Genomic DNA, 22,403 nt, shown 5'->3' on the forward strand with positions numbered 1-22,403 from the left:
AATGAATTTGTGTCAGCCATGTGCTTAACACCCCCAGTGGATACCACTGTGGGCAATGTGATGTCTCACTCAGATCCTGTTTGAAGGAGACCTTGTTGCCCAGTTCATACAAGTGTTGTCAGAAGATAAACTTAAGCTTTTAGCCCACCCAGGGGGCCATAGTTGAAGAAAGTCCCCCCAGGTCAGGGACATTCCATTTTTAGGGTAGCTTAGACCTAATGACTGAGGGAGATGGGAGAATAAAGGCCTGGCTGCATCGAGACAATGTGGGCCACTCTTATGGCCATGTTGGCTTCAGAATTCCTTGTGCAGTTGGCTAAAGCTGTTGGATCTTGCTGTAGTTCAATTTCTTCCTTAGCTCATTTCTACTTCCTTTCTCTCCCTTTTTTTTTAGTTTTTTATTTTTTGACAGGCAGAGTGGACAGTGAGAGAGACAGAGAGAAAGGTCTTCCTTTGCCATTGGTTCACCCTCCAACAGCCGCCGCGGCCGGTGCACCGCGCTTATCCGAAGGCAGGAGCCAGGTGCTTCTCCTGGCCTCCCATGGGGTGCAGGGCCCAAGCACTTGGGCCATCCTCCACTGCACTCCCGGGCTACAGCAGAGAGCTGGACAGGAAAAGGAGCAACCCAGACAGAATCCGGCGCCCTGACCAGGACTAGAACCCGGTGTGCCGGTGCCACAGGCGGAGGATTAGCCTATTGAGCAGCGGCGCTGGCACCTTTCTCTTCCTTTCATAGGTACCGATCTCCAGGGCATTCCTGAATGCTCTAAATTTTATCTTAGAGTCTGCTATCTGGAAAGTTTACCACATGACAGCTTTTCATGGCACTTAGAAAAGAAAACAAAAACTGTCCCCTAAAACAGTTTCTTGATGTGCCTTCCTCCTACCCCTTTGCCTCATCTGCTTTTGCTTTCCATCTTGCTGCCCAGGCTCTGACCATTCTCACTGCTATGGACTGAGCTGTGATCCTCAAAACTCCTATTGAAACCCTAATTGCCAAGCCAATGTGATGGCTGTTGAGATGGGGCTGTAGGAGTTAATCCAACTTAGATGAGCTCCTGAGGGCAGAAACACTGATGATGGGATTAGTGCTCTAATAAGAAACACCAGAGAACACCCTTTCTCTTCCTCTACCACATAATTTCACAGCAAGAAGGTGGCCCTGGAGTAGCCTGTCCTGGGATGCAGGCATCCCATATGGGCACAGGTTCAAGTCCAGGCCGTTCGGCATCTGATTCAACTCCCTGCTAAATGCTCCTGGAAAAGCAGCAGAGGATGGCCTGAGTATTTGGGCCCCTGCACCCACATGGTAGACCTGGATAAAGCTCCTGGCTTTGACCTGGTCCAGCTCTGGCCATTGTGTCTGTCCAGCAGATGGAAGATCAATAACTATTTCTCTGCCTTCCAAATAAATCTTACAAAAATAAAAATGGGATGACCATGTATAAGCCAGAAAGAGGGACTTCGTTGGAAAACTGAAGTGACCCACCAGCACCTTGATCTTGAACTTCCCAGCCTCCAGAACTGTGAGAGATAAATTTCTATTGTTGAAGCCATGAAATTTTAAGGTATTTTGCTATGGCAGTCTGAGCTAATGTGCACACCTACCTTCTACTTGTTGACAAAGCCAGTCTCATTGCATCAGTCCATTTCTGTCCCCTTCCCGCACTGTGCCTTGCTATGTGTTGTTCCTTCTGCTCAAAATATTTTTCATCCAGATATTTCTACACTCTATTTGTGCTGGTCTCTTCTTAAGTGGTCCTTCCTTAGCAAGCTGTCTCATCATTACACTCAAATGAGCACCACTCTCATTCTCTTTATAACATGGGTTAAATGCTTCCTAGTATTTGTTAGGGGGTGAGTAAGACTTACCTCTTCAAAACTCATGCAGATGTTTAAACTCTGGTGTCATAATGTCAATTGTTGATGGGTTAAGGTTGGATTAAGAGATCTGGTGTAATTGTGTTGCCTTGGAGGTTGGTCTGTGGGGGGTATTTAAGTCACTGGGGAGTGCCCATGGAGGGTAACAGTTGATTATTATTTGACATCAAGTTAAGTCTATATGCTGACTCCCTCTCCCTCCCTTTTCCTTTCTCCCTCCCCTTTCTCCTTCAGCTTCCTGGCTCATCATGCGATTGTTCTTCTACTCCTGCCATGACCAGCCTCCACATCTACCTGGTTATTGGGCTGCCTGATCCTGAACTGTAACCTCCAAACTATAAGCTAAAATGAACCTGTTCTTTCCCAAGTAACTCCTCTTGGGTGTTTTAAAGAAAAAAAATGATTTACTAAATTTGCATTAATCCAATCTATGAAATTAACATATTTGGGTTTTTACTAATGTGTCACTTGTCTGTTTCCGTATCTACTTTAAAATATCAGCTCTGTTAAGGCACATAATGGCAGCCTAGTAAATATTTGTTCAGTGAATCAGCAGATCTCTGATTTAGAAGGATGAATACATAGATATTAATATCACCAAACAGTACCAGGTATCTGAGAGACCAGAGCAGATTGTTTTAAGCCATGTTCTAGCCTGGCTTAGGAGAGGCCTTATACAAAATCCTATATATTTTATTCTTCTCTGTGACTCTTGCTAAAGTGCTTCCCTAATTAAGTTTTGAACATAAATTGGAAGATGCCACAACAGCCATATTGTGAATTTCGCAGGGTAAGCTGAAAATTAACCCAGTATTTGTGGTGATAGGTGCTCTTGACGAAGGCAGTCTAGCCTATGTTTCTTTCAGACTGGGATGGGGCCAGACTTTCTTCTGAATGTCTGGGGTAGTCTTGACACTTGGCTTCTGGGAGTTATTTTACTGGGAAACATCTAATTGTAGCACTCAACTAATAATTCAGTGAAAAATGCCAGGCACATTTCTGTGTCTTACGTTTTTTTTTTTGTTTGTTTGTTTGTTTGTTTTTACAGAGTGGACAGTGAGTGTTTGTTTTTTTTACAGAGTGGACAGTGAGAGAGAGAGACAGAGAGAAAGGTCTTCCTTTGCCGTTGGTTCACCCTCCAATGGCCGCCGCTGCCAGCGCGCTGCAGCTGATGCACTGCACTGATCCGATGGCAGGAGCCAGGTGCTTCTCCTGGTCTCCCATGGGGTGCAGGGCCCAAGGACTTGGGCCATCCTCCACTGCACTAGAACCCGGTGTGCTGGCGCCGCGAGGTGGAGGATTAGCCTAGTGAGCCGCGGCGCCGGCCTATCTTACATTCTTGTAAACTGACTGGGTTCAATAGCAGCTTCTGGAAAGCATTTTAATAATCTACAAAGTGTTTAAGAAGCATTACTCACATTATCACAGAAACATGTCTTGCTCTAGATATGTATTTACTGTTCTTTTTAGAAACACAGATGCGATCTAGGTAAATAATACAAAACAGTTACTTTCTTGCCAAGGGAAAGTGCCATTTTTGTATTTATCTATTTAAAAACCAAATGAAAACATTCTTCCTGGAGGAAGATGTATGATACATGAAGATCTTAGGCTTGCTTGCTTATTAATCTGTATATTTATTCAAACTGTATTTTCAAGTTTATCTTTTTTTGGTTTACCTGTAGATGTACTGTCTTCTTTAGAAATTATAATACACAAAAATATATCATCTTAACTCTTTGATGGTTATATATGGCTTCTGTTAATTTACCATCTAACAGCATGCTATAAAAAAATTGGTTTGTGCAAATCTTGGAATGAGGAATTTAAAGTCTTGTCATTTAGAGAGTACCTTTTTCCTTATGAAGTTTGAACTTACTTGGAATATCAAACTGTAAATGATTACCCTTAGATGAGAAAGAATTTGAATGAATGATCAGTAGCACCTAAGAACAGTCTCTGTCTCACTCTCTTCCCTATACTTTATGGTGTAAGAGTTGTACCACTGAGAGATAGCAATTTTGGAATAGCAGCGTATTTAAGTGTGATGGCTTGTTCTTACTGTATCTCAACTATATGTGTATGATTTAACATAGACCATGTGGTTGAAGCAATAATAACCTTGAAGTCACTGGTATAAATCTATAAAATACTTAATATGAGCCAAGTGCTTGGCTTATGCTATGTACTCAATAAATGAATATTGAATGACTGTATCTTTGCTTCTTAAATTTCATTTCCCACACTGAAAAATCATTTCAACTCCACTGAGATGCGTTGCTCAAAAGACTGGGGTTGGGGGAAGAGTTTTCAATCTGGATCCCCACAGTATATTTGCCAAAGACCTCTTAGTGAAGTTGAAGCAGCTGGCTAAGGCAGAAACCTGACATATCGCTATTGGATTTGTCTTGGATATGAGAAGTGGGGAAAATTGCTCAATGTGGGAGTTTCACTGACTCTCATAGGAGCTTTTTTCTTCTGTGCTTAGGCCCAGAGCCTAGGAAGACCCAGGTGTTTGAACTGGTCGGAAATGTGTGTGCAGATTCCTGAGCCCCAGGCATTTCTTGTTCTGCTCTGTAGTCTGGTAGAAAAAAAAACCCAAGAGAGGCACTGGGAGGTTTTGAGGTTGATAGGAGCTGCATTTTGGGCTCAGCAGTATGGGAGTGGAGAACAGGATGAACTAACTGCTGGCCCAACGGATGTGGTGCCAGATCTGCCTGGCATATGTTATCTGACATCACAGTACTGGAACGCTGCTAATGGCTGCCCCCAAAATATAAAACCTAATGGAAAAGGAACCCACTGAACCAGAGTGACTCAGCTGTTCATTCTTCCTGTATTGGAATTTATCTTAAAAATTAAAATTAAGTCTGAATTCATGTAATTTAGAAACTTGAAGCCAAGAAATAGGAGGCTCGTAAAGGGTCATTAACCTGTCCCAGTTGCGTATCTACTCAGTGACATAGATTATGTGATGGCATTTGAAATGTAGATGAATCTCTAATTTTTTTTCTTGACAGGGGGTCTAGTCTCATCACAGTGGTTCAGTGTTTCATTGACGTTAGTTAGTTTCTGTTACAGCCTGTTAATTAGGTAAAGGGAAAATTCTTTTCCTTGCCTAACACAAATTCCAAATGATGAACTCTTGTAAGAATTTCCACATCTGCCTCAGTGGTCCCTCTGGGCTTAAAAGCTTAGATATCTTTCAGCTGGGTGCACTGCCTCCATCTTCCTTGCCCCCAGAACCATGGACAGTTCACATTTTATGAACACTGGTTTTGGCATGGGGTCATGTGGAGCATATTTCCATGGTCATTGCTGGCATAGAACATGGTGATTAGGAGAGCACACTCTGCATGTATCTCTTAGAAAAGCTAGGATAATGTAAAAAAGTAATAAGACTGATAGATTGAGATTTATAGAAAACATCAAAGTTCCTGGTGCACATGAAAGATTTTGTACAGATGATAATCAAAAGCTCTGATACTGTCCAGAGCATACTGTGATTTTTAAAGGTGTTAATTGGCTTTAAAATTGTAAATATTTATTAAAATTGTGGTATCTAGTTTGTGCCATTACAACAACATAGGCTGTATAGGTTAGACAACACATAACTTCCATGGTTCTGAAGCATGGGATGTCTAAGATTAAGGTGTTGAAAAGTCCGTTGTCTGGTGAGAACCCGTTTTCTGGGTAGTAGATGTCAGCTTTTTGTTGTTTTCTCATATGTAAGACAGTATACAGCCAAAGCAATCGGTTTTGTACCACTTTCTATAAGGGCATTTTTCCCATTCATGATAGGTTCACACTCATGGCCTACAAGGGATCTCCCAAAAGTTCAAGGAAACCATGTATTATGAAAAATCAGTGCATTATTTCAAAGACTTTTTGCACCGAAGTAAGCTTATCTTTTCATTTTGATTTCCCACAAACTTTATTTTTTATTATTATAAAGAACAGATTTCATGTGTTTCATATGTTCAGTTCTACAGACTATCTCCTAATATCACATTGAGAGTTAGGCTTTCAACATAAACACAACACAGCACAAACTCTAAAACACCTGGAAAGAAGAAACTTTTTCATATCGATATAATACACAGCAAACATTGTGGATATAATCTTACAGATGTATGCTATGGATACGATCATGATAGAGGATGAAGATTCTAATTGTTTGATATTATATTGTATGTTTGCCTATCCTGTTTCACCATTGTACATAATTGATAATTTGCTTCTTCCCCAAAATTGCAGTTGAATGAAATACATAGTGGTTTTGAGACTATAGGACAATTAAATATATAGCTGCCTGTATTCTATTGCTGCTTTGGGCAGAACTCAGAAAACTTTGAAGTGGTGGAGTGAGTGCCATTTGTGGAGTCATATGATCTGGCTCCCATCATAGCTCTGCTGTGTATTTTGGAATCAATCACCTATCAGGTTGAAATCTCAAACTCTTATTCTGTAAAGATGGAACAATAATAGTACTTCCTGTATAAACCTTATGAAGTTGCTATAGTATCTTAATGAGAAAACATGTGAAGATGTTTTGAAAATTGGAAAGCAGTAGACAAGATGGGAACTATACAGATCCTTTAAAAATTTTTTAACATAGTAGTTACACTTTTTGCAGAAGTACAGTGTATTATTTAAACATATCTATGTATATAGTGCTAACTGATCAAATCGGGCAATTCTCTTTTGTAGTTTTTATGTTTGGAACCCACTAGCTTATATCTTCCAGTTCTTTATACTGTATAAAATTGTAAATTATAGCTACCCCTCTTGTGCTGTGGAATGCTAGAATCTATTTTTTTAAAAGATTTACTTATTGATTTGAAATGCAGAGTTAAGGAGAGACAGGGAGAAGGAGATCTTCCATCCACAGTTTCACTTCCCAAATGGCTGCAATAGCCATGGCTAGACCAGGTTGAAACCAGGGGCCTTGAACTCCATTCAGGTCTCCCACATGGGTGACAGGGACCCAAGCACTTGGGACATCTTTCATTGCTTTCCCAGGAGCATGAGCAGGGAGCTGGGTTGGCAGTGGAGCAGCCTGGACTTTAACTAGTACGCAAATGGGATGCTGGCATAGTAGATGGCAGCTTAATCTGCTGTGCCACAACACCAGACCCCAGAACCAATTTCTTGATCTGACTGTGTTTTGGTACTCATCATCCAATCTCCTTCTTTCCCTTTTCTTCTCATCCCTCCTAGGATAGAGTAATCACTACTGTAAGTTCAGAGCAACTTTTAATTTAACTTCCACATAGGGGATGGAACGTGCTGTATTTGTCTTTCTGTGTCTGGCTTATTTTACTTAACATAATGGAGTCTAATTTCATCCATTTTATTGCAAATATCAGGTTTTCACTCCTTTATATGACCGAGTTATAATTCACATATATGTTTGAAATTATGTTTCACATTTATATGTTTTCTTTGTGTATATAATGTGTGTTTGTATGTGTGTGTGTGTGTATGTGTGTGTGTTTCTTGATCCATCCATCCTTGCTTCCCTATCTTGGTTACTGTGAATAGTACTGTAGTGACCATGGGTTCGCAGGCATCTCTTTGATGTGCTGATTTCATTTCCTTCAGAAGTATACCCAGAAGTAGGATAGCTGTGTCATATGGTAGATCTGTTTTTAGTTCTTTGAGGGCTCTCCAAACTGTTCTCCATAATGGCTGTACTCATTTGCATTCCTACCAACAGTGTATAAAGTTTCCCTTTTATCCTCTACAGAAGTTGTTACTGTTTTAAAATAATACACATTCTAGCTATAGTGCAATGAAGCCTCAATGTGGTTTTGATTTGCATTTCCCTGGTGGCTAGTGATATTGAGCATCTTTTCATATATTTGTTGGCCCTTGGTATTTCTTCTTTTAAGAAATGTCTATTCAAATCTGTCGCCTATTTCTTTACTTGTTTTTTGAGTTCCTTGTATATTCTGGATATGAATTTTTTGTGAGATGAATAACTTGCAAATATCTTCTCTCTTTTGTTGGTTATTTCTTCACTCTGTTGACATTTTCCTTGCTACACGGAAGCATCTTAGTTTGATATAAACCTATTTGTCTATTTTTACTTTTGTTGCCTGTGCTTTTGTGATTTTGTCCAAGAAATCATTTTATATGCCAGTGTCTTGTTTTCCCTATATTTTCTTTCAATATTTTCATAATTTCAAGACATACATTTAGGTATTTGATCCAATTTGAGTTGACTTTGCATAGAATGAGAGACACAGGTGGATGAGTTAAGGTTAAGTCTTCCACATACAGCTAACCCATTTTCCCAGAACCATTTATTGAAGAGACCATCCTGTCACCAGTATACATTTTTGGTGTCACGAGCAAAATTGATTGGCTGTTGATGAGTGGATTCATTTCTGGGATCTCTGTTTTGTTTCATTGATCTATGTGTCTTTTTATTCCAAAACCATGCTATTTTAGTTTCAAAACCTACACAGTATTTTCTAAAATCAAGTATCATAATACCTTCAGCTTTGTTCTTTTTGTTCAAAGTTGATTTGGTTATTTGGAGTCTTTTTGCTCTTCTTTTTGAAGGTAAAGACTGTTTTTTCCAGTTCTGTGAAGAACATAATTAGTCTTTTGATGAGGATTGCATTGAATATGTAAGTTCTTTGAGTAATAGTGTATATTTTTTAAAAGGTTTTTATTTATTTATTTGACAGGTAGAGTTACAGACAGTGAGAGAGAGAGACAGAAAGGTCTTCCTTCCATTGGTTCACTCCCCAATTGGCCACAACGAACGACTGGAGCTATGCTGATCCAAAGCCAGGAGTCAGGTGCTTCCTCCTGGTCTCCCATGCAGGTACAGGAGCCCAAGCACTTGGGCCATCCTTCACTGCCTTCCTGGGCCACAGCGGAGAGCTAGACTGATAGAGGAGCAACCAGGACTAGAACCGGCACCCATATGGGATGCTGGTGGTGCAGGAGGAGGATTAACCTAGTGTGCCATAGTGTCGGCCCCAATAGCGTATATTTTAACAATATTTGTTCTTCTAATTCATGAGCCTGGAACACCTTTCCATTTTTGTGTGTCTTCAATATCATTCATTGGTGTTTTTTTAAAAAAGATTTATTTATTTATTTGAAAGGCAGAGTTACACAGAGAAGGAGAGGCAGAGAGAGAGGCCTTGCATCCTCTGGTCTACTCCCCAGTTGGCTGCAATGGCCAGATCTGCGCTGATTTGAAGCTAGGAGTTTCTTGGATGTCTTTCACGCGGGTGCAGGGACCCAAGGACTTGGGCCATTTTCTACTGCTTTCCTATGCCATAGCAGAGAGTTGGATAGGAAGTGGAACAGCCAGGACTCAAACTGGTGCCCATATGGGTTGCTGGCACTGCAGGCTGTGGCTTTACCCTATATGCCACAGCGCCAGCCCCTCATTAGTGTTTTATAATTTTCATTAACGAGATTTTTCACATCCTTGCTTACAATTATTTTAAGACATTTTATTTTTTTTGTAGTTAGTGTGACTGGAGTTGTGGTTGTGACTTCTTCCCTCATTATTAGTGTATATATCAGCTTTGCATTACTTTAACCACAGTAGCTTACAGGAGGTAAGTTATAAAGGGAAACATTTATTTCATCTTATGGTTTTGAAGATATACAGTCCAAACTGGGTAACCTCATTGGTTCAGACATTTTGGTAGGGGGGGCGATCACATGGTGAGCGAGGAAGCAGAGAGACATAGGGAACCTACTTTCTTCATGTCTGACTTTATAAAGTTGTCATGATTCAATTGTTTCCATTTTCATTCATTTTTAGGAATTTTAAAAATTTTACTTTTGATTCCTTCAGTTGCTCATTGTTTATTCAGAAGTACATTCTCTGTCTATTTGCAAAATTCATAGGCTTCTGTTTTCAGTTTCTCGTTTTGATCCATTGTCAGAAAAGGCACATGATATATTTTCAATTTTTAAAATACTTGTTGTGATTTGCTTTGTGACCTGGTCATCTGTCCTAGAGAATGTTCCCTTCTGCTGATGAAGAGAATAGATATTGTGCAGCTATTGTGTGAGATACTCTATAAATGTCAGATCCATTTGGTCTACAGTTGTTCGATATTTCTTGGTTCATTTTTTGTGTGGAAGATCCATCCACTGATGATTGAAGTCCCCTACTCTTACTGTACTAGAACCTGTCTATTTACATCTGCTAATGTTTGTTTTTAGAAATTTGGGTGCTCTGGCATTAAGTGTATATACATTTACAATTGCCATATCTTGTTGAATTGATCACTTGATCATTATGCTCTGATCATTTTTGTCTCATAGTTTTTGTCTTAAAGACTTTTTACAGGAAATGAATTTATGTTTTTAATTTAATATTTATTTTTGAAATAACATTTAAATTTACATTATACCCAAAGGCTTAATGGCTCTACTAAATAAAGAGTTCAGCAAACAAAAAAGACTGTAATTCAGCTGGAGAAAAAGCTATAAGCAGTAACTAAATGAAAAGTTGTTCAATTTCAGTCACATAAAGTACATTTTAAAATAGTCAAAAAATTGTTATGTCTGATACTAATATAGCTACTCCTGCTCAGTTTTGGTTTCTGTCTGCATGGAATACTTTACCATTCTTTCATTTTTAGTCAATGAGTTTCTTTACTCAGCGCACCATTGGGTTTATTTATATTTTTAGTTAATTCAGTCAGTCTGTATTTTTTAATTAGGAAGTTTATCCATCTACATTCAAGGTATTATTGATAAATGATGGCCTAGTCTTGTCATTTTCCACATTTCTTCTGCTGTTTTGGAATACGTTTTGTTCTATCAGGTTTTATACCTCCATATGTTTTCATGATGGCAGTTTTTATTTTTATTTTTATTTTTTTGCAGCTGTATTTAGGACTCCTTTAACTATACTTTGCAAGGCTGGCTTGTGGTAATAAATTTCTTTAGTTTTTGCTTTTCTTAGAAAGTCTCATTTTGTCTTTCATTTATAAAGGCCAGCCATGATGCTTTTCATATTCTTGCTTAGCAGATTTTTCTCCTTCAGAATGTAGAAGATTTCATTCCATTCCCTTCTCATCCATGAAATTTCTTCTGAAAATTATGCTCTTAATCTAATGGGGTTACCTTATAGTTTTTTTTTTAAAGATTTATTTTATTTATTTGAAAGACAGAGTTACAGAGAGAGGGAGGGAGAGAGAGAGGTCTTCCATCTACTTTTTCACTCCCTAGAGGGCCGCATTGGCCGGAGCTGCGCAGATCCGAAGATAGGAGCCAGGAGCTTCTTCCAGGTCTCCCACATTGGTGCAATGGCCCAAGGAGTTGGGCCATCTACTGCAGCTATCCCAGGCCATAGCAGAGAGCTGGATCGGAAGAGGAGCAGCCGGGACTAGAACCTGCGCTCATAGGGGATACCGGTGTTTCAGGCCAGGGGGTTAACCCACTGCTCCACAGCACCAGCCCCTTTTTTGTGCTTTTCCCTTGCAGATTGTAGAATTCTCTCTTATTTTGTAACTTTGATAGTTTGAGTATAATATTTCATGGTTATTATCTTTTATGGTCATGTTTATTTGGTGTTCTTTGAGCCTTCTATACATACATGTCATATCTTTCCAATTATTGGAGAAATTTTTATCAGTTCTTGTATTAAATGTGTTTTCTATGCATTTAGTCCTCTCTTCCTCTTCAGGAATTCCAAGAATCTGAATGTTTGCTCATTAAATGGTGTCTCAGTGGTCTTGGGGAGGGCTGTCTTTTTTCATCATTCTTTATTTTTGGTGGTGGCAGGAGGGTCTGAATGGGGTATTTAAAAAGACGTGTTAAAGTTCATATATTCTTTCTTATGCTTGATCTACTCTGTTGAGACTTGCATTTGTTTATTTGACTTATTGAATTCTTTATTTCTAAGATTTGTTGCGTTCTTTTTCAAGATCTTAATTTTTTTGTTTTTTCATTCAAAATGTACTAATTTTGTTAAACTGTGTTGTCTTTTTAAATATTCTTATAATTCTTTTGAGACATTTCAGCAGTATCCTTTTCTTAGCATGATAGTAGAGCATGATTGTGTTTCTTTGAAAGCATCATATTGCCTTGCTTTTTCATACTTTTTTGTGTCCTGACATTGAAAATTGCATATGTAGCAAATAGGTTATAACTACTAAAGATGTCATTTGCAGATTAAATCTTTTTCTTCAAGGTTTGTCTTCATGTGCCAGTGTGGTAGGCTACCTTGTCTTTAGTTTCGGTTGACTGCCGTAGCATACTCTCCCTGCATCTTCTGTAATTGATGGCAGTGATGGTACAGGCAGCCAGGCTTCTGTCACTTCCAGCAAGGAGTATGGATCCTGGTCATGGAGTTCACGGTCATGGTAGTGCCGCCTTTGAAGCCCAGTGAGTGTGCACAACTATCTTACCAACCAGAAGTGGAGATGGGGTGAGTTGCAGGGGTGCCAGCCCAATCTCCGCCTGGCAGACATGCATGGCTGTCTGTGTTAAACCGAGTGGAAGCAGGAGCAGGAACAGCAGAGCTATCCCAGTGTGCAGGAGCATATGGCCGTCTGCAGGGGTGTGTGTTGCCCTGGGTAGAAGGAGGCAGTATGGAGAGAGGGGCCTCATTATTCAAGGGCAGTGTCCCTGCTTCTAAGGTCCTGGGGGTAAGACTCACCCTCCTGTATCAAACTGTCTCTTGTAATGCCGAGGCACTGCTTGGGTCAGAGTAGTTGTGTTACTGGGTCTAGTTGGGTCATAAAGCTGTAGTCCTTTTTGGTAGTGTGATGAAATAAATGTGGACCCCAGGGATTGGGATATGCAGGGCCTTCTGTACCTTAGGGCATTATGAATTCTAACAGTGACTCCTGTCTTATGATAGCATCACACTAGTATAGCCTGTGCGCTGGAGGGCTGGGGCAAGACAACATGAGTTCCTTTTCTGAAGCTAAGGTATCACATGTCCAGGAGGGAGCTCCCTGTAGTAGATTCCGAAGTTGTGATGACTTTGGATCTGTCCTGTAATTAAGATTTCTGACAGCCAGCATCCCCCTGCGTGGAGTCTGCTGGGATTTGACATTGACCTTTTCCCGTGCAGTGGGAGGATTCCTCTAATTTGGCGTTTTGGCATGGTAGCTGCTGGTGTAATTTGTATCTCTCATTATATTATCGTCCTAGATCTCTGTTCCTAAGAGGCTGCTACATCTCCTTGAGTTTCAGTGTCCTCTCTTGGGCATTCACAATGACATGCTGGTATGTAATTGGATTTTGATTCTTCTTTGTGGAGGAAGAGGCAAATACTGGGAATCTCTGCTTGGTCATCTTGGAGAGTTCCAGATGTTCTTGGCGATTTCAAAGCTCAAATAATCTCTGTGAAAGGAGACCTCATATGTAGATTCTTCCCCAAAGAAATAGTTGAAAGTGAAAATTTTGGAGAGTTGTCCACATATGATTACAATTTTCAGCACTCTCATTTGAAATTTTAAGGACAAGTTAATAGTTTCTTGATATATTTGCTATTTTAATCCCTTTGGTTTTTTCCAAAATGTAGTCCTTTGTAAAATCAGAAATTTGTCTTATTACTCTGGGGAAAAGGAGAAACCTAGTACATGGACTAAAACAATTTTTATCATAGATAAATATGGAAGGAGAAGATATAGAACAGATGCGAGCTTAAGTTTCTCAATATCTGCCAGCAGGGGTAAGGAACATCTGGCACGTGGGAGGTAAAAGGCCCACAAAATCATTTGGCCTCGCCGGGGCAACTGCTGGCAGAACTTGATATTCAATAAGTCTATAGAAGGCTAATTTTTAAGCTGATAATTTTGTATGGCCCATGAATGCTGTTAGAAATTCAACAAATCTATAGCAGGCTAATTTTTAAGCTGATGATTTTGTATGGCCTATGAATACTATTAGAAATATCTAAGTAGGCGGCGCCGTGGCTCACTAGGCTAATCCTCTGCCTGTGGTGCCGGCACTCTGGGTTCTAGTCCCGGATGGGGCACCAGTTCTGTCCCGGTTGCTCCTCTTCCAGTCCAGCTCTCTACTGTGGCCCAGGAGGGCAGTGGAGTATGGCCCAGGTGCTTGGGCCCTGCACCTGCATGGGAGACCAGGAGGAAGCACCTGGCTCCTGGCTTCAGATCTGCGTGGTACACCGGCCGTAGCGGCCATTTGGGGAGTGAACCAATGGAAGGAAGACCTTTTTCTCTCCCTCTCACTGTCTAACTCTGCCTGTCAAAAAAAAAAAAAAATATATCTGAGTAACCCTTGGCAGAAAAAATATTTTCTCCACCAAAGTAAATGTTTGCTTTAAACCATAATCATAGACAGTACATCAACAAAGAAATAAGGCTGATTCTGTGACAAAAGAATATATAACAATGTTAGATCTCACCAATGACAGCATTAGCATTAATCACATTGAATTATCAGACTATAAAACAATGTGCTTTGATTTTTGAGAGAGAGAAGGAGTAATGGAGGTAAGAACAGGGTGGGGGTGGGGAGGGAGGAAGAGAGAGAGAGAGATAGACAGACAGACAGACAAGAATACCAAGTAGAGGTGCATTATTTTCTTGACCTAGCTATAAAAGTCATATAGCATCAATTCTTTTGCTAGAGGAAGGCATGAGGCTCTGCCCAAACTTAAAGGGAAAGAAGATAGACAACACATTTTACTGGGGTGGTAGTAAGGATGTCAATTACATTGTAAGACAAGCATGTAGGAATGGACATGTTGGTATATGGGTGTGGACATTTTTGTAAAATTTATCACATAGTCCTTATGGTCTAGATATTTTTGCTTGTGAGCACCGCATACCCTAGGGCTATAACTCTACCTTTTATAAAGTGGAAAAATTGTGGTGAACCTGAGCACTACCTTATGCACTCTTTGTGAGTCTAAGGAAATAAAAGACAGACATGAACTCCTTTTTCTTGTCCCTCTGAGAACATGCAAGGGGTTCTCAGCGATTATTTCTTTGGATCTAAGCTCTCCCCCTTTTGTTTCTATTGGCTTCATAATTACAATTTGTTAGAGGAACCTAGCAGCCCAAACTAGTTCTTCATTGGTCAACAAGCAGAATTTCCCCATTACTGTATATGCTGAATAATCTTTAATTACAGCTTTGATTTTTTTTCTTCTTCATCCTAGGAATTATTTAGAACAGTTTGACTTTGTTTTCTAAATTTGCTTCTTGACTGGGTTTTTAAATACTTTGCTAGCATCGTGATTAAAGTGGTCTATACCATTTCTGCTTTTTGGAATTCAAAGTTATTTTTATTGCTTAATTACACAGTTCACTTTTGTTACTAGTCAAAGGAATCATTAATAAATTTTTTTTTCTTTCATTAGGGAAACTAATGGCTCTTGGATTCCTTTTAAAATTCTCTACTTGAAATTCAGAAAATGTTAAAGTAATTTCATGATGATGACCTCTTTTGGCTACTATGCATACAAGAATTATAAAGACAATCATTTTATCTTACAAGTTCTGATCTTTACCTTAGGACCTTTCCTATAGTTCAAATGTAATTATGCCTTTTATTTCTGTGTCATGTCTTCATTAAGATATGTTTCCATCTTTCTTGTATCACAATCGTGCAGTTAGATCTTTAATTTTAACTGAAAATTTTCCCTATTTATGTGAAGAAAGTGGCTAATCAGTATTTCTTATCTTCCTATATTTATAATGGGTATTCCAATACTATTAACATGGCACATTTTATAATTCCCAAGTAAATTTAAATATATTGTAAATTGACTTGTGTAAATATATACTAAATCACTAATGTACTTGTGCACTGATCTAATTTTTTAAAGATTTATTTTATTTTCATTTGAAAGTCAGAGTTACACAGAGAGAGGAGAGGCAGAGAGAGAGGGGTCTTCCATCTGATGGTTCACTCCCCAATTGGCCACAACTGCGAGAGCTGCGCCAATCTGAAGCCAGGAGTCAGGAGCTTCTTCCAGGTCTCCCATGTGGGCGCAGGGGCCCAAGGAGTTGGGCCATTCTCCACTGCTTTCCCAGGTCATAGCAGAGAGCTGGATTGGAAGTGGAGCAGTCAGGACTCGAACTGGTGCCCACATGGGATGCCGGCACTACAGGTGGCAGCTTTACCTCTTATGCCATAGGGCCAGCCCCAGTGCAGTTTTAATTGTAGCAAACTGACATGCATTGTAATACTACCCCACGGTAAATTTCCTTGCCTTTAAAAAAAGGTTAAAGTGTGATTGTATATTTCTTTTCTTTTCTTTTCTTTTCTTTTCTTTTCTTTTCTTTTCTTTTCTTTTCTTTTCTTTTCTTTTCTTTTCTTTTCTTTTCTTTTCTTCTCTTCTCTTCTCTTCTCTTCTCTTCTCTTCTCTTTTCTTCTCTTTCTCTTTCTCTTTCTCTTTCTTTTTCTTTTTCTTTTTCTTTTTCTTTTTAACTTTTATTTAATGAATATACGTTTCCAAAGTACGAATAATGGATTACTATGGCTTCCCCCCCATACCGTCCCTCCCACCCACAACCCTCCCCTTTCCCACTCCCTCTCCCCTTCCATTCACATCAAGATTCATTTTCGATTATCTTAATATACAGAAGATCAGCTTAGTATACATTAAGTAAGGATTTCAACAGTTTGCTCCCACACAGAAACATAAAGTGAAAAATAATAGATGATTTTTTTTAATGATGATGAAATCAGATCAGACCTATTGTCATGTTTAATCCCAGTGAGAGTCAAGTTGGGAGTTGATAGTTTCTTTTCTTTTCTTTTCTTTTCTTTTTTTTTTTTTTTTTTTTTTTTTTTTACAGAGGATCAGTTTAGTATGCATTAAGTAAAGATTTCAACAGTTTGCACCCCCATAGAAACACAAAGTGAAATATATTATTTGAGTACTCGTTATAGCATTAAATCTCAATGCACAGCACATTAAGGACAGAGATCCTACATGAGGAGTAAGTGCACAGTGACTCCTGTTGTTGACTTTACCAATTGACACTCCTGTCTATGGCATCAGTAATCTCCCTATGCTCCAGTCATGAGTTTCCAAGGCTATGGAAGCCCCTTGAGTTCTCCGACTCTTATCTTGTTTAGACAAGGTCATTGTCAAAGTGGAGGTTCTCTCCTCCCTTCAGAGAAAGGTACCTCCTTCTTTGAAGACCTGTTCTTTCCACTGAGATCTCACTCACAGAGATCTTTTGCCAGAGTGTCTTGGCTTTCCATGCCTGAAATACTCTCATGGGCTTTTCAGCCAGATCTGAATGCCTTTAGGGCTGATTCTGAGGCCAGAGTGCTATTTAGGGCATCTGCCATTCTATGAGTCTGCTGAGTATCTCACTTCCCATGTTGGATCACTCTCCCCTTTATTTATTCTATCGGTTAGTGTTAGCAGGTACTAGACTTGCTTATGTGCTCCCTTTGACTCTTAGTCCTTTCATTATGATCAATTGCGAACTGAAATTGATCACTTGGACTAGTGAGATGGCATTGGTACATGCCACCTTGATGGGATTAAATTGGAGTCCCCTGGTATGTTTCTAACTCTACCATTTGGGGCAAGTCAGCTTGAGCATGTCCCAAATTATATATCTCTTCCCTCTCTTATTCCTACTCTTATGTTTAACAGGGATCACATTTCAGTTAAATTTCAACACATAAGAATAACTGTGTATTAATTACAGAATTAAATCAGTCATATTAAGTAGAACAGACAAAAAAACTACTAAGAGGGATAATGTATTAAGTTGTTCGTTAACAGTCAGGGCTATGCTGATCAAGTCACCGTTTCCCATAGTGTCCCTTTCACTTCAACAAGTTTCCTTTATGGGATATGTACTCTTTAGAATACTATACTGCAGTAAGAAACAACGAAATCCAGTCATTTGCAACAAAATGGAGGAATCTGGAACACATCATGCTGAGTGAAATAAGCCAGTCCCAAAGGGACAAATACCATATGTTCTCCCTGATCGGTGACAACTGACTGAACACCAAAAAGGAAACTTCTTTTTCTTTTTCTTTTTCTTTTTTGATAGGCAGAGTTAGACAGAGAGAGAGAGACAGAGAGAAAGGTCTTCCTTTCGTTGATTCACCCCCTAAATGGCTGCTACAGGCGTGTGCTGCGCTGATCCGATGGCAGGAGCCAGGTACTTATCCTGGTCTCCCATGGGGTGCAGGGCCCAAGCATTTGGGCCATCCTCCACTGCACTCCCGGGCCACAGCAGAGAGCTGGACTGGAAGAGGGGCAACCGGGACAGAATCCAGCGCCCAGACCAGGACTAGAACCTGGTGTGCCGTTGCCGCAGGCGGACGATTAACGATTAGCCTAGTGAGCCGTGGCACCGGCCATGATTATGTATTTCTTTATGCGACCTTCAGTCTAGGTTCATGTCCAGGGACATGGTGTGACTGTATCTGGCATTCTTTCTGGGGATACTAGCCCCTGTATCAGGAAGGAAACCCACTATTTTAGTAATCCTTTTTCTTTAATTTGTCTTAAATTAGCATCTATATTAGTAGAAATAGAGGAGCCCTCAACTTTTCTTCTACCTGCTTTCATCCTCTTGAATTGTGAGAAGTTAATGAGATATTATTCGAAATTCTTGTTTTACTTAACCAATTCAATTTTTATTTAAAAGGTGGAGTGATGGTGAGGGGGGAAAACAAAGGGGAGAGAGAGGGAGAGAGATGGAGTGGAGAGGAGAGGAATCTCTTTCATAGACTAGGGCTTCACTCCCCAAATTGTCACAATGGGCAACTTTGGGCCTGCCCAGAGCCATGAACTCCTTCCTCATCTCCCAGGTGGGTGGCAGGGGCCCATGTACTTGAACCATCTTCCGGTGCCTTTGCAGGCTCATTAGCAGGGTTCTGGATCAGAAGTGGAGCAGCTAGAACTGGAACTAGTGCTTCAATAAGAGATGCTGCCATCACAGGCAGCGGCTTAAGCCACTGTGCTACAATGCTGGCTGCACCATCTCAGTTTAAGTTGCAAAATGTTATTTTTGGTTTCTTCATTTTGATCCAGAATTTCTATCATTCCACTTCAAGAATCCATGACTACTTATGTCTTGTTGGTCATATTGCATTATGTAACCCAATCATGTGAATATCTATCAGCCAGTACCACATTATTTATTCTGGCTGTCTAGAAAATAATTTTATATCATATCACCTTGGTCCCATTCCCATGGCTAGCTGGACCAGAAATGTCTGAAATTGACTCATAAATTCATGGATTAGCAATCTATGTGGCGGCATAAAATGAGTAGAGCCAATTTATTTCTTTTTCAGGTTTGAACTAGGAAATTTTAAGTAAATGAATTTAGGTAACCTCATGACAGTGGGGTTAAGATTTCTAAGAAAGTGTCAAAGCCAGATTGATGTTGATCTGATGCCTTATAGACTTTGTAATGAGGGAACAGAAACTAAGGCAGGAAGTTGTTGCTACTCAAAAAAAGAATTTTGAATTCTGGAACCCAATTTTTGGATATGAGATTAAAAGGTGAAGAAATACAATTTAATAAATAATGTAGTGTATGGCCATGAAGAAGAATAAAAGCATGGGTGTGAATACATGTCAGTGACATAAACATGACACTCATGGAGATGTTGCATTGCGTCGTGAGAAAACCTTTGTATCTGAAAGCAAAAGGAATGATTTGGAGAGCCAAAGATAACCTATGAGATAGAAATATAGGGGGAGGTTAGAATGGCTTACATACAGAAATCAACTAACAACAGTTGCTGGTGAGGATGTGGGGGAAAAGGACACTAATCCAATGTTAGTGGTAATGCAAACTGGTAAAACCACTATGGAAATCAGTTAGGAGATTGCTCAGAAACCTGAATATAACCCTACCATACAACTCAGCCATCCCACTCCTTGGAATTTACCCAAAGGAAATTAAATTGGCAAATAAAAGAGCTGTCCACACCTCGATGTTCATTGCAGCTCAATTTACAAGAGCTAACACCTGGAATCAACCTAAATGCCCATCAACAGAAGACTGGATAAAGAAATTATGGGACATGTAATCTATAGAGTACTTACAGCATTAAAACATGAAATCCAGTCATTTGCATCAAAATGGAGGAATCTGGAAAACATCATGCTGAGTGAATTAAGCCAGTTCCAAAGGGACAAATATCATATGTTCTCCCTGATCAGTGACAACTGAGCACCTAAAAGGAAACCTGTTGAAGTGAAATGGACACTATGAGAAACAATGTCTTGATCAGCCCTTGTCCTGACTGTCGAGGAACAACTTACTATTTTATTCCTTTTAGTATTTTTTTATTCTACTTAATACTATTGGTTTAACTCTTTAATTAACACACACTTAATTTTAGGTGTTTAAATTTAACTGAAAAGTGATCCCTGTTAAATATAAGAGAGGGAGGAGATGCACCGTTTGGCACATAATCACTCAGACTTACCCCTAATGGTAGATTTAGAAATGTGCCTGGGGATTCCAATTCAAACCCATCAAGGTGGCATGTACCAATGCCATCTCACTAGTCAAAGTGGTCAGTTCCAGTTCACAACTGATCATAATGATAGGATAAGTGTCAAAGGGATCACATAAACAGGACTAGTGTTTGCTAATACTAACTGATAGAATTAAAAAGAAGAGAACAATCCAAAGTGGGAAGCAGGATACACAGCAGACTAATAGAATGGCAGATGCCCTAAACAGCACTCTGGCCTCAGAATCAGCCCTTAAGGCATTCGGATCTGGCTAAAAAGCCCATGAGAGTTTCACAGGCATGGAAAGCAAAGACTCTGTGGGAAAAAAACAAAAAACAAAAAACGAAGACCTAAATGAAAGATCTCTGTGAGTGAGATCCCAGGAGAAAGAACAGGCCATCAAAGAAGGAGGTACCTTTCTCTTAAGGGAGGAGAGAACTTCCACTTTGACTATGGCCTTGTCTAAATAATATCGGAGTTTGTGAACTCAAGAGGTTCCTATAGCCTTGGCAACTCATGACAAGGGCCTTGGTGATTACTGATGCCATAAACAAGAGTTCAATTTGTTAACAACAGGAGTCACTGTGCACTTACTCCCCTGTAGGATCTCTGTCCTTAATGTGTTGAACTATGTGAATTAATGGTAAAACTACTAAAACAGTACTCTCTATTTTTTGTGTCTGTGTGGGTAATCTTCTGTATATGAAAATAATTGAAAATGAATCTTGACAAAGAATGGGATGGGAGTGGGAGATGGGATGGTTGCAGGTGGGAGTGTGGTTATGGGAGGAAAAAGCCGCTATAATCCAAAAGTTGTACTTTGGTAATTTATATTTATAAAATAAAAGTTAAAAAGAAATATAGGGAGAAGAGTGGAGGCAGAGGGAGATAGAAAGGGGAAGGAAAACAGATTTAGGAGAATCATTTTAAAAGTAGGATAGAACAAAATGGAAGGCTTAGTTATTTCAGAGCAAGAGAATGGAAGGGGTAAAAAAAATGCATCTTGCAGCAATATTATTTGGAAAGTCAGCAAAGGAGCTGCCAAATATTTTCTTAGAGATTTGAGCACAAAAGGAGATGAGACTCTAGAGAACTTAATGAATTATATGGAAGTGGGATGTCAGGCATTCATCCTCAAAGTATAGTCCCCATACCAGCATTGTCTTCATCACTTGTTTGGACCTTTGCTAGATATGTAAGTTGTGTTGAACTCTTGCAGATCTACCGAATCAGAAACTTTGGGAAATAGAGCCCAGAAGTCTGTGTTTTAGTAAGGTCTGCAGATGATGTTGAGTCATGCAAATCTGAGAATTAACTATTTTAGGATATAATGTGTTCAATACTATTTGAAGACAAACAGCTGGGATAATGAGTTGATGATACAGAAAAATTGAAGGATATCTATGTCAATAACTACAAAAAGAATGCATTCTTGAGAGGTGATTCAAAGGAAAATAATGAAATATTGTCTTTCAACCTCTATGGTGTAGAAAGCATTCTAAAACAGAATTGTTAAAACCCTATGTGAGAGAGTTTAAACCAATTCGTTATAATGTAATTAAAGAATTTGTGAGTGGTATAAACCAGGGGATGCATAAAAATTTCTCTTCCAGGGACCGTGTTTTTAGTGAAGTGTGATAATTAATAGAGCACCTAAAAGGCAATATGTAGAAGTGAAATTACACTATGAGAAGCAATGATTTGAACAGCCCTTGTCTTGACTGTTGAGGAACAGTTTTGTTTTTTATACTATTTGTTGAACTCTTTAATTAACATAGAGTTAAGCATATGTGTGTAAAGTCAATTGAAAACAGATCTCAGTAAAAAATAAGATTGGAAATAAGAAATGGAGGAGGAGGAAAAGGGGTTGGGAGTATGGGTGGGAGGGTGGACATGGTGAGAACAATCACCATGTTTCTAAAGTTGTAATTATGAAGCGTATAAAGTTTGTAACTCTAAAGCTGTATAGTTCTGCAAAGATTCCTAAGGACTTACTTTAAGGGTACAGTTTAAAAACTTGCCACGGGACCCCCAAATCCCTTAAACTGGGTGGTAAAAATATCATCTTAAGTATTAAAGTGATCATAAGGAT

The 22,403-nt window shown here is 39.4% G+C and overlaps 1 protein-coding gene across 6 annotated transcripts in view; it reads left to right on the forward strand.

The window, feature by feature from the left end:
- LOC149124544 (uncharacterized) overlaps window positions 1–22,403 on the forward strand; it is a 657,427-nt gene that overhangs the window by 190,562 nt on the left and 444,462 nt on the right. Inside the window, exon 2 of one of the 6 annotated variants that reach the window (XM_089303596.1) lies at window positions 2,116–2,267. The exons of 4 other annotated variants lie outside the window; for them this stretch is intronic. In XM_089303596.1, coding sequence (XP_089159722.1) covers window positions 2,116–2,195 — 80 coding nt within the window. In that variant the 3' untranslated portion in view covers window positions 2,196–2,267. Of the gene's footprint in view, window positions 1–2,115; window positions 2,268–22,403 lie in introns of those variants that run through there. One more of the 6 variants, XM_089303594.1, reaches the window with a different exon arrangement.

The sequence above is a fragment of the Oryctolagus cuniculus genome, chromosome 9 (genome assembly GCF_051225735.1).
Source record: "Oryctolagus cuniculus isolate XC-2025 breed Fujian yellow rabbit chromosome 9, ASM5122573v1, whole genome shotgun sequence".
NCBI lineage: Eukaryota > Metazoa > Chordata > Mammalia > Lagomorpha > Leporidae > Oryctolagus > Oryctolagus cuniculus.